At 39.7% G+C, this 13,097-nt stretch overlaps 2 protein-coding genes across 2 annotated transcripts in view; one reads left to right on the forward strand and one right to left on the reverse strand.

Annotated features, from left to right (window-relative positions):
• Positions 1–224: 224 nt before the first annotated feature.
• s1pr4 (sphingosine-1-phosphate receptor 4) lies at positions 225–2,804 on the reverse strand. Its single transcript, XM_053322320.1, has 2 exons — positions 2,766–2,804; positions 225–1,854 (listed from the first exon to the last, which is right to left on the reverse strand). Exon 2 carries the CDS (start codon positions 1,697–1,699, stop codon positions 455–457), a length of 1,245 nt encoding a protein of 414 aa, XP_053178295.1. The 5' UTR covers positions 1,700–1,854; positions 2,766–2,804; the 3' UTR covers positions 225–454.
• A 5,000-nt stretch (positions 2,805–7,804) lies between these two features.
• The window catches only part of LOC128361316 (unconventional myosin-IXb), a 59,828-nt gene continuing 54,535 nt past the window's right edge, over positions 7,805–13,097 (forward strand). The window contains exon 1 of the mRNA XM_053321726.1: positions 7,805–8,074. The gene's annotated coding sequence lies outside the window, so the exon portion shown is untranslated. The remainder of the gene's footprint in view (positions 8,075–13,097) is intronic.

Here is a 13,097-nt window from a genome sequence, read left to right on the forward strand (position 1 = left end):
TACAAGAGTAATACGATATGTCACAATACAGTGCAATACACACATTTGCACATTTTGACTTTCACTGGAAGATCTTCCTTGTCACAATACAGTGCAATACACACATTTGCACATTTTGACTTTCACTGGAAGTTCTTCCATACATGTAATATAAAGGCCACAAAATAAAAAATATTACTTGAATATATTTGACTCTTCAATAACAATGCAACAGCAACTGCAATAAGTATATAAATGTTATACATAAAAATATATATTTTTAAAAATCCTGCACTGTGGCATAATAGAAATGGAAAGATGAGTTTATATTGGCAAGTTTTCTGAAAGTGTATAATCATGAGTGAAAATGCCTGACAGCAAACTGTTGAAATTCAAACCAAAACTCAGAGGAAACCGTTAGATGTGTATCAGTGCACACAGGTCCTGTTTACTTGGGAGGGGAACACATTGTGGTCTAACCACTTGAAACTGACAGGCAGGTGGTGGTGGAGCTTAGTCTAGATTTTTTAGGTGGTTTGCGAGTCTTGCTTGGGGTTGATGGTGGAGAGGCTACACTCAGATTCCTGATCCTGTTGAAACTGTTCCTCAGACTGTCCCGCCTGTTCTCTGAGGTGCTGCTGGTGTCCTTGGATGTGAATGTGTCTGGGGCACAGAGGCCGGCCTTCAGGCAGCAGCAGCAGAGAAGCTGAGCAATAGCTGTCCTCATATCACTACTGCCCAGGGCGTAGATGATGGGGTTCAGGCCGGAGTTGAGGACAGCAAGAACAATGCAAAAATCTGCACTGAACAGTAGAGCACACTGGCGGGAGACGCAGAAAAAATCCACTAGTAAAAGCAGGAATAGTGGCCCCCAGCAAAGCATAAAGACCCCAACAATGCTGATCACAGTTTTAAGCAGAGCAAAGGAGCGCTTGCGACTGCGCTTGGTGGCCAGCTGGGTACTCTTGTGTACGTGGCAGTAGATGGCACCATAGAGCACGCCAATAGCCAGGAGGATGAGGAAGAAGATAATAAGAGAGAAAAAGATGTAGGTCTTGGAGTAGAGAGGGAGGAGGGTGGAGCATTTGTCCAAGCTGCACATACAGTTCCAGCCCAGCAATGGGAGGAAGCCAATCGCCAGTGCTAAAACCCAGCAGAGTGCGACCAAGCCATAGATCCTGTAGTAGGTATTTGCGGCTGACTTCCGCGGCATTGGCCTCATCATAGTGGTGTAACGCTCCACAGCAATTAACAATAAACTGAATATGGATGCTGCCAGGGCAACAAACAGCATGCCCTCTCTGAACAGCCAAAGTGCAGGGCTGAGGCGGAACGTCTGGCTTCCGGACATACAGATGTTGACCAAGTAGGCAGCACCAGTCAGGAGGTCACTGAGTGTGATGTTGGCAATGCAGACGTAAACCCAGCGTCTGCTGTGGCGGATGCGGGAGATGACGGCCACCAACACCAGGAGATTCTCCAGGATGATGAAAACACTGAAGCAGAGGAAGATCGCCATGGTGGCACTGATGTGATTCTGATTGTTTGAGATGGTCCTGTTCTGCAGGCGGCCGGTGTGGTTGTAATGCCGCAAGATGACATGGCTAATTCCAGTGGCTGCAGTGGTGGCATTTGAGATGGTGGTGTTGCTGGGGTAATTGGGTAAGCGGTACAAGTGGGGGCAGGAGGAAGGGGATGTGAGGGAGGTGAAGACATTCATAGTGATGCCTGGGCTGGTCAAGATTGAGGCTGTGAGTGGCAACAGGCTGAACCAAACTGGTATGAGCTGCGAGGGAATTAGTGTGAAACTCCTGTAATAAAACAGGCTATCAGCACACTCTAACCACTGGAGCTCTGCCTGTAGACAATACACACCTGAAGAAAAAAAAATAAGAACAATTTCAAAATCCAACAATATGAAACAAACTAATACAACTAAACTCTCCTTGCCCTCATAACTGTAGTGTGCACTTCCTCACTACAAGGCTTTAAACAGTTTAAAAGGCTTCGTTTAAATGTCTTCCTCGTGTATGCCACAGTACTCCACCTTGCTGTGGTTAACACAGGATGAGTGAGCAGCTGCAGAGGGCATTTAAATCATGACATGAAGGAAATGCACAAATAACTTTGTAAACTAAAGTATTATACTGTCTTAAAATTCCCAAACAGCGGTAGAAATTGAAATACTGATCGATAATAGCAAATAGCACAAACACAATATCATATTAGTACATTTTTTCTCCTCAAAAACTGTTTTGGTTAGATCAACCAAGTTTGTGGTAGATGCACACATCCTGAGTAAGAAAGCAGGTGCTGGACCAAATAACAAAACATGTAAAAGCAAGATACCAAGCTTGCTGTTACAGGATACCTATACCTAGGATATCCTGTTAAATCTACCTGCATTGGGAGCTGCAGTGTGCAGACTTTTTTCTTGCTTTTACATATTTGGTGAAATCAACCAAAATTAATTAATCAAAATTAATGCAAAAAGAAGCATTTCACATAAAACATTTTCAAAGTTCATATTATTTTATATGAAATACATTATGAGCAAAAGCTTTACTTATGTATCAATTTGCTATAGGACAAGCGTCATATGGCATGCAGACATATGACATGCCGACATATGACAAGAATTGTGTGGCATAATGTGTAAATCTGTTAAGAATCAAATATTTAAAGTTTTGTTCTAATTTTATCCTATAATAAGTGTATGAAATCCATCACACATAATTATCGGAGTTGTAGATTGAAGTGAATTCTGCGCAGTGGAGGGTACTTACTCTGGCTGCTGGTGGTGATGCTGAGTATGTGAGAAGATGTTGTCGCTGACTACAGAATTTTGATGGGAAGGGGAAGTAAGGTTAGGTTGTTACAACCACACCCAAAGGCATATACACACACACACACACACACACACACACACACACATAGATATGCAACAGAAAGATTGCCGTCACTGACAAAGAGACACATCAACTGTGAATTCTAAAATTTCACAGTAGAAACAGTCAAAAGCTGTTTGAAAACGATCATTTCCACTTAACGTTCCACTTATTTCAGGAAATTAATTTTCAATTAGTTGACAATTAACAATTTTCCATTACTTTTGTGGTGTATCAAAATCATCATGTTTTCCCAAGGCATCATCTTTTAGTACTACTACACTTCAAATGGTATTGCTCAAGCTGCTTTATGATACCTTATACGGGAAGGGTCTCTTTCAACACATCATATTAAGCCAGTTGTAAATGTTTTGTAAAGTAAATGACTCATTGTTTTTGAGGACATGTGGCAAGAATTTCACTTACGAGACGATGGCATCAAGCCAAGCATTATTACAAAAGCCCAAATAAGAGTTGATATTTTCTCAATATTTCTCAGAAAGTATAGAGAAAACAGGAACTCCCAATCAGATGGAAAAGGCCCCTCCCTGCACAGAGGGTTTCATACGTCTCATCGCACATCTGTGGTTGGTATAGAGGCCACACTTGCGCTATATTCACTCCACTTATTGCCACTATGCATGGCACACTTGAGATTAGCAAGCCTCACATCGTGCACCAGTAGACCCTAACCACATGCTATATGACAGGCAGTGGCACTGAGGTCTAGACCACTTTTACCATAACACATAACATACTGAGTACCAGCGCACAAGGCCCTGGCATCATGCAAACACCCAAAATTCATGAAACCACTCTACAAACATGAACAAAACCAGAACTTGGACACATTACACGTTTGTTCTTCACAGTGGAGTTTTCAAAAGGCCATGATTATATATTTCAAGCTTTCATCAAAGCAGGGTCTAATTGTATCACTATGCTATAATTATCATTAATCAAATGCTTCAAATGCATGCTGATGCGGTCAGAAAAGAGGTCAAGTGAAACCCTAAAAAATTCCCCAAAGGTTTCTATTGAAAAATATGGTTTTTCAATAGAAAATTATGATGAAAATTTGCAGCTGGGTATTGCATCCCTCATCTTCTGTCCACAGTCTATCCATCATCACAATATAATTTCTGTTTTGACAGTGCTCTAGTTTGCACCCCATCTGCATTCAAGAACAAGACAAGGTTGTGCATGTAGAGACAGATATAATGCAAATAAAACACAACTGAGACACTTGACCTACATTGTGCATATCGCCAATGAGGCATGACTTTAATGGGCCTTCCCTGTGAAACCAAGATAGTTAATGTCTAATGCAACTTCTCCTTTTTTAGTATTGCGATCTTAAAAAAAGCAGGCATGTGTCAATAAACTAGAGTGTAAACATTTTTATGTAGGGTAGATATTACTCTACTATTGGTCTAACTGAATCCATCGACACTCAAACGAGGTTGTTATACTGTAGAGTGAGGAAAAAGAAGAAACAACAACAACCGAGGTGTTAAAGAAACACCCATGACTGTTGAGAAACCCCACCCTTACGCTGAAAATACACCTTCAAACAGCACAGTAACCACACTGCGTATTCTAAACCACAGCTGTTTTTCTTTCTCTTATCACTGAGATGAGCCAACCTTGTAAGCTTTTACTGTTAGTGGCTGTAAACAAGATTGTGCTTTTGCCCTCCAGTCAGGAAAGTGATATTATTGTTTGTCCTGTGATATCCAACAAAAGACTCTCATCACTATCTCTTACATCAGTTTATCCTGTTGCACTGTTGCAAGGGGGCTGCAGTGGCTGTGTATCCCAGCATGCAGCGGGTCACTGGGCTTAGTTTCTGAATTCACCTGCCTTGCTCTTCTGTATGTGTGTAACAGGAAACCCATGTCAACATGCACCACCATGCAGAAATGCCTTATTCTTTGCCCTCATGGTAAGTCGGACAGGTCTTTGTGACATTGTGTTATCTGGACAGAAGAATTTCTGTAGCTAAAGCAAGTGCAAAGCTCATGTTTTCTAATCAATTTAATAAAATCCTGTTTTATGTTTGTTGCTCCTTACTGCTCGTTGTGCTTTCGTTACCTAAGAATGAGCCCTTTATATCCACATAGGGGGCAGGTTCTCCTCCACAGAGCCCACCATGTTACACTGCCATGTTTCAGTATAGTAGCCCAGAATGGACAAACTAAACACTGGCTCTAGAGAGGACCTTTTGTGATTTCGTGAGTTTTGCAGCCACACTTGATATTCATTGCTAGATGCCATTAAATCATACACACTGGTTTACAAAGGTTTGAAGGGCAGAAAATAGCACCATATACTCCTGCTATAGGTCAAAGAATATTCGCAGGCCCTGTGTTATCAGAAATAGTATTCAGCTTTGGTACAAGCACCTGGAGAAATTGGCTTTGAATTGGGCCAATGTAAGCATGTGTCATTACAGGGCATGTAGACCTATGTGATGTTTCACTGGTCCAACATTAGATAATAAAACTATACTAAATCACAAACTGGTAAAAACAAACAAAACAAAACAAAAAGAACTGCTGTTTTTTTCTGTGGGTTTGAAATTTTGAAACCCTTCTTATGGTACACCCCCCCCCCACACACACACACACACACACACACACACACGTGACATCAAGAGATGCGGTGCAGCAGCTGGTAGTGTAGTTTGATTTAGCACTTCAAAGCTGTTTTCACATTATTTTTTCCATTTGCAAGGAGAACTTCACAACAAGCTGACTAAGGTGTTATGATTAATATACGAACAGATAGTTTCCTACCTAAACATGCAGCAGCAGTGCACTGCCCCGATGTTCATACTACACTTCACCATTTGAGTCATTGCTGATATACAAAGTATTGATTGGTGAAACTTTAAATATTGTGGGAAACCACCTCCCTTCCTGTTGTGGACTTTTTACGTCAACTTCCATTGTGTGTTGTGGGCTAAGAGTTATAAGTATCAAAACTGTGTACAAGGATTAAATCATTTAAATGTGCTGAGAAAAACCCAGCTGGAAGGCAAAGATAATTTACAAGAGAAATGGTTAAACCATGGTGCTACAGACTCATGGAGCCTGAACAAGAGAAACAAACAAGAACAGATTGTAATCTTATGGTTCAGAGGTTGTTTTGACAAGTTTTTTTTTTTTTTTTTTTTTTTTTTTTTTGACTATGTTGCTACCATTAGGTCAATGGGTGCAATTAAAGAAACAATATATTTCTAACAAATGTGGCTGCTGAGTCTAGACCAACAGTCTTTAAAGTTGATTAAGTTACTTGGCGTTGAGCAGTCAACATCTGGTGGCCATAAAGCAGTATTACATCTTCATGGAACAAAGAAATAAATTGATCTTTACTGTGAGACCGCTGGAAGATGCTGTGAAAAAAAGCTCATTGAAATGACGAAATGTCAAAGAGTGTTTTCCCTTGATCAACTGTAATCAAATTGGCATACATAATGTAATGCAACATAAACTTCTGGTTTAAAATTCTTTGTAAATTGAATTGTAGATCATAGATTTTCCGTCTGTATATTTTGGACTGCTGGTTTACACATTAGGCTTGACGAAATCTCAGTGTATTCCTGTAGCATAAAGTTAATTTATTCCATTAACACAACTCCCAATTACTTTTAATATCTAGGGAGGTTTTTAATCTTACAAAACAAAACTATACAATAAACTTTACAAAAGTTCAGACTGCTGTCAGGTTAGCTGCATTGTCAAGTCACAAGTCTTTTTTACTAAGAGTGAAAATTAAAAAGGCTAACCATTAGCCCAGTAGTTAAATAACAACAACAACATTAATAATAATAATAATAATAATAATAATAATAATAATAATAATAATAATAATAATAATAATAACTTTATTAGTATAGTACCTCTCATACAGTAAATCCAACTCAAAGTAAAATAAATTAGCCTAGATACACCAAGTGCTTCACACAAAAGGAACATAGAAGGAGCATAAAGCAATGTTTTAATAAAAGAAAAAGGAAAAGAAAGGGGAAAGAATTCAAAACATTAATGTAATATAACATTGAATATAAGAATAAAAATAACAAAAATAGTGCATAGTAAAAGTGGCTAAAAAAATAGAATAAAAACCACATATAAAATTAAGTAAAATATAGCTATTAAAAGAAGTGCAGTAGTGACTGATAGAAAAGCTCATTAAAAGCTATAGAGTCTATAGAGTGAAGAGATTTTTAGCTTTCTCTTAAAAAAATACTTTATTAACAACTCTAAAATGTCAGATTTCAATGGGCTGAATGGGTCTCAAAATAAAAATAAAAAACAAAAATAAAAAAGGAGACAAGGCATATTGTCACACTATTGTTGTGAGCTTCATGCACATTTGAATTTAGAATGCAAATATAATACTAACAAACAGTGTCCCAGCAAGGGCTTTTGGTATAAATGTTTGGTCACAGATCTGATAAAAGACTGGATAGTTAAACTGCAGCTGCCAGTATCGGTTGCTACTAGCAACAGAGTATTTGTCTGTTTCCAGGATACTGCTCTTAAACCGCCTTTTGTCTGCTAGCTTATTTTAATTTGTTGGTTAAAAATGTATGTCTGTGTGTGTACATCACCTGCGCCTTTTATCTCCTTTTGCTAAGGATAACAAAAGCTGTGAAAGTGGTTTTGTCCGGCGCCACCACTGCAATCCTATAGGGGTCACTGTTCTTCAATAAATGCCTCAAAGCAACAGGACGCCTTCATTGTACTGAATCTGGCATCTGCCTTTTTCCTCAACTTTTTTTTTCCACGGTTCAGACTGCTGCTGCTATTTCGGCAGAGAGAAAGGAAGTAGCGACAGGCTAGCTGGTTAGCCGGTCAGAAACCTCTCAGTCTGGCTGGGAAAGAATGGACTTTTGAGCCTCTTTTATCCCAGAGGCTGCTCCTCTTTAGAAGTAAGCTACAGTTTCTCGTCGGTGGGTTTTTATATTTTCTCCGCACCAGTTTCAAATTTTCAGAAATGAGTCAACTCTGATCTTTGTCTCTGTGGAGGGACTCCGCCGCTGTTAGCCTGCGTGATACAAAGTCAGTCTCATCAAAGGAGCAAAGAAACAAGAGACGGAAAAGCTGCGAGCAGACTTTTATGTGTTCTATCCCTTGGTTGAATCGCGGGGAATGCAGTTAAGGATTACTCCAAGACAATGAGAAAAACAGCCGGGAAAGGTACGTTAAATAAACACTGCTGCGTGTGCCTTTGGCTTTGTATGAGCTTATTTAGAACAAAAGTTCACAAGAAAACTTTATGAATTTTGTCAAATATGTATATTGTCGAAGGAAATGCCTTTCTGTTTTTGGCTATCAGGCGCTGCATTGACAGAGCTGGTATAGGAAGTTAAAGTTGAAGTAGCTAGTCAGTTAATATCAGCGATTCATAAGCATATACACGCTAACAGGACTGTTCAAAGTACTTTTCAAGGTCTGATCCCAACCTGGAGCTGCTAGCTAACATCCACAGAGACTGTGGCTGACTGTAGTTATAATACTGTAGATGATAACAACATGTCGCTTGTTTGGTAAATGCATCCAGTGTGAGAATGACCTGAATGTAGGCTGACTTGTTGCAGTGTAATGTCCCCAGGCCTGAGGCAAAATGTGACTAACCTATATGTCAGTGGGCTGCTGAACACGGCTCACTGAGATTTCAGTGCTGAGTCTTTGATGGAAACCCAACCAGAATTGTTCAGAGGGAGCAACTGAAGCTTGCTATAATTACTAGTGTATCATAACTGTTATTATATGCATTGAAAGGGCTAAAATTTATGGCTGAGTTCAGCCATGATTGCCAGTGATCGCTGAAAGGATACAACACAGCAAATAATATAGCAACACATCTATTGTCTGGGACTTTTATTAAATGACATAACTTCCCTTCTAGTCTTGGAGCCTGCATTTTAATTAACTGACTACTACTGAACTTAAATGACTGTCTGTCTGGCTGAGTAATATCAACACTGAACTCTCCTGTCATTGCACACTCATATTAATACTTCCCACCACTAGTTTACATCAGCAAACATTTCACCTTTATGCATTTAAGGTAGATAAGTTATTAGGTATGGTAGATATGGTTAAATTCACGATCATGTTGTTCAACATAATGAACTGTGTTGCACCACTGTGTGTGACACGAGACCAAACTCCTCACATGTGTAAAGCTAAATGTGTTAGTTTTTAATTTTGGCTTGCTTAGATACACTGATTTTGACAACAAAAAATTCTAGGACAATGACCCGAGATCATATTCTGTTGAAAATTGATATATGATATATTAAACGATAATATCAAACCACTAGTTTCAATATATTTACACAATCAATATCCTGTTAGTGTTGTGTAGGCTTTGTAAATGCATATGTTAGTCTAGATTTGTAGTGGCTTCTCCCATACACAAGCACAAACCTTAACAAAATCCTCCACACAACTGCAGGACCAAGTTCTTGCATCATGACTAACGTCTGGACGGTGGAAAAAGTAGTTGTACATAGGAACATTAAAATTACGCACATATGTAGGCTACCTCAATTGGAAGTTCCTCCTCCTCTCCGTTTCCTTCTTTCCATTTCTCTGATTTACTCTGGTTTGAATGCTGTTGCTCTTCCAGTGGTCTAATTAACAAGCAATTTCCTCATAGTAAAATATACACTTCCATCTGTGTGTTGTGACCCAAGCCTTCAGGAATGGCTTGAAATTAGCTGTCAGATTAAGGGCAGAAAATGCTGCTGGAGGGCTGAGGGATCTCTGTAACACTGCAAAGCAGCCATTAGCCTTCCGCTTGAATTAACATTTAAATGTGTTTCCAGTTTTGTTTGATTTAGTCTTCTGAGCAAATGGCTGTTTTTTAGTTTAGATCTCTTTCATATTTTAATTGAATTTCTTTTTCAGCAACAAACAATAATACATTTTACAAGAACTTTTTTTTTTACCACCCTATGAATAAATAATCATAAAAAAAATCCATAACCAAACGCTTTTCAGCAGATGTTTTTGGATTAAAGGAGCACACACCACAGTTCGTTACTGAACTCTCAAAGTGAAATTGAACACAAAGCAGATTAGATTTGTAATTTATACCAACCTATTTGACCTTGTATGTAATATTTATAACAAAGGATGTATTGTCTTTGACAGAGCTATTAAACGTGTATTCATTGACAGTGATTTTTACTACCTTTTCCAGAAGAGTGACAAAGTAGTGCGTGTGCATGTGTGTAAACCTGTGTTCAGTGTCTTTCAGCCAGACTGTGCTGTGAATCAACATCAGCATATTCAGGAGCTTACGTCATATTAAATAACCTAATCAACATTCAAATCCCTCTGAGAAAGCTCAAGAGTCAAATTTATTAAAATGCTTCACAATTTTGATTATGCTAACTATCAGGAAGTTTAAAAAAGAAATAGATGTAACTGAATACATTATAAACCAGAGATGAACACATTATGCCCTTTAATTGTGTGAATAATTTGAATTTTTGTTCAAAAATATCAAATTTTCCCCCTTCACTGAACAGATGTCAAGCAGAAAACTTTTCAGTTTATGTTTCAGTACTCTTTCTATCCCATAACCTCAAAGTGCTTCTTAACACTCAGATAGTCCACTGAGTGTCTCTGCCATCTTTGAAAGAAAAGGACCATATGGCCCCCTGCTAATGGTTGGTACTCAGCAAGCCTCGCTGCAGAGCTGACAGGGGCTGAGGACAAGAAGGGGGAGGGGGAAAAAAGACCAATTACATCTCCAGCTCAGCCTCGAGTTCTAATTGGTCTACACATCCTGGCGGATGCAATTGTGTGAAACTGTGGATGAAAAGATAATTGCCTCAATCATAGCTGTGCCAATATTTCTCAGGGGACCCGAGGAGCAGCTCCTTTCCTCTGGCTAGACTTGTATGTTAAGCTTTTATTCTTTTTTATTATTCTTTCATTTATTCTGTATTTGTGGTCTTTTAGGTGTCTTGTGGTCAGCTACATCTGAGCACGTTATTCTTTGCTGATGACTTAAGAGGTGTTGATGCTATTTTTGCTGTGTAGATAGAAAAAGACACTATGAGAGGGTTTCAGTGTTGTGTCAACAGCGCTGTCTATCTTATCTTGTGTGTTCATGGCCAAATTTGGAGATTTCTAGAGTTACTTGAAAAGCATTTTTTTATTTTACCACTGTTTAAGTGTGGAAAATTAGGTCAATTTGCCGCTGCAGAATATGATATGTATTGGCATTGCAACTGCACTGGTGTTTTAGTCTGTTTTCAGTCTGTTTTGAATGAGTGTAAAACCAGAAGATTGTGCAGGTTGGCTGACTTTCCTGTTGTCTGTCAAATCAAATACTTAAAGAGAGACAAGTTGTGACCGATGGGGATAGTGTCGTGTTGTGTAACACTGTTCGTGTTAGTCCAGTATCAAGTTATTCTTAGGTTGCTGTGGCCTTTTTTTAAAAGACATATTTTTGCTTCAGAGTCTGAGTAATGTAGGTCTTTGGTTGACAGAACAAGGACAGAAGAACAGGATGGGATATGCTGCGGCAGCACAGTGATTTCTAATCAGTCCCTTAGCAGCATGCATTGTCTCTGTGTGCAGCTGCTGTACTGGTCTAAGATGATGTAGGTTACCTGTGGTGTGACTCAGACACCGCAGTCCCATGTCCCTGCAAAAAGAGCCTCAGTAGCTTCAAAGACAAGCTAGATCAACTATCCTGAGACAAGCTTCAAAAACATGTTTAACAACCGAGTGAAAGACAGACTTAAATGAATATGAGATGTTATTATTATTATTATTATTATTATTATTATTATTATCTGGTAATAGTTTTTATGTGTTGGAGTAAAAGGTAAAGATGGTCCTGTGAATGTTGAGAAAAAAATGTTATCCACGTGTCAGCTGGAGTATGCTACTACATGGGGCATTGTTAAGGGCTCTTTGCCAAGGGCTTGGCAAAAAGGGTTGGACATGTAGAGGCTTGCGTTTATTGTTTCTGTTTACCAGCGTGCTCATCAGGAAGACGTCTATATTACTGTTACTTACTCTGCTGCTCAAGAGCACCAGGATGGGCCAGTTGTTATGCCCCAGTCTAGGGGTGCCTAGGACTTAACATGAGAAGGCCCCATCTTCCCCAAATCCCATGTAGCCACAAACAAAGATTTGTTTGAATATGAACAGGAGAAAACAAGATTAACAAAACTGGCAGTCCAACCATACTACTCAAAAGGAACTATATTTAATCTCAAAACAGGTTGGACAAAGCACAAGTGTGGCCGGTTGGGAGAGGAGGAGGATGAGGAATGCCTGCTGCCACCAGACTGCCGCCATCTTGGCTCTTTATATACCAGGTGGTTTCCCGGCTGCAGCCAATCACGGGCCAGGGCATGACATCTTTCCACCAATTGTCTCGCGGTTATGGTACACACCTATTTGCATATGAAAGTGAAAACAAAAAGACATAGGGCATACATACGGCAGACAAAAATGACCAGTCATAACACAGGGTTCAGGTGTTATGCTGCATCTTGTAACACCGTGGGCTGGATCAGGAGCCAGGATTGTGTATCGCTCAGCTGTTGACAGAGCTTCATCATCTCCGTATCTCCGTATCTCCTCATCGCAGACGCTGATGGGTGATTTGAATAGATTGTGGTGGGTAAATACTAGATGATTCCCGTCAGTGTTACGCTAGGTAAAGCAAGCTGGTTAGGTGTATGAACACAGAGGAAGGGATGAATGGAAAGAAGAAGGTCAGGAAGGAGAAATGGGTCACCAGTTTGTGTGTGTGTGTGTGTGTGTGTGTGTGTGTGTGTGTGTGTGTGTGTGGTTTTTTGTAAGCCCTTGGTCCAATAATTATCCAGTAATACTCCAGGGTCCACTTTCCTCTGGAGAAAGAGAAAGAAAAAACAGCATTCTGCAGATAGCTGCTAGCTTAGCTTTGCAGTGTACTGTTTAATTGCTATTATAGTCTGTTGATATTCATGACGTCCACGGGGAGAAATAAAGATGGACAATGATACCGTTGTTGAGGGAATGGTAGGGGGTGGGGGGTTGTTTACGTCGCCAAAGACGGCAGGGAAAATTAAGTTTTGGGGCTATGGAAACGCCTCCCGCCCTTGCCCTCTGTACAAAAGTGATGAATAAAAAACACTGACTTTACCAGTTTGGCTGTAATGGCAGGGACTTTCAGTGTGTTTGGGGGGGGGGGGGGGTTACA

The sequence above is a fragment of the Scomber japonicus genome, chromosome 7 (genome assembly GCF_027409825.1).
Source record: "Scomber japonicus isolate fScoJap1 chromosome 7, fScoJap1.pri, whole genome shotgun sequence".
Lineage (NCBI taxonomy): Eukaryota > Metazoa > Chordata > Actinopteri > Scombriformes > Scombridae > Scomber > Scomber japonicus.

What these genes read in the sequence shown, in the direction of transcription:
- s1pr4 (XM_053322320.1), bottom strand. Translation starts at nt 1,699, where the DNA reads ATGAATGTCTTCACCTCCCTCACATCCCCTTCCTCCTGCCCCCACTTG.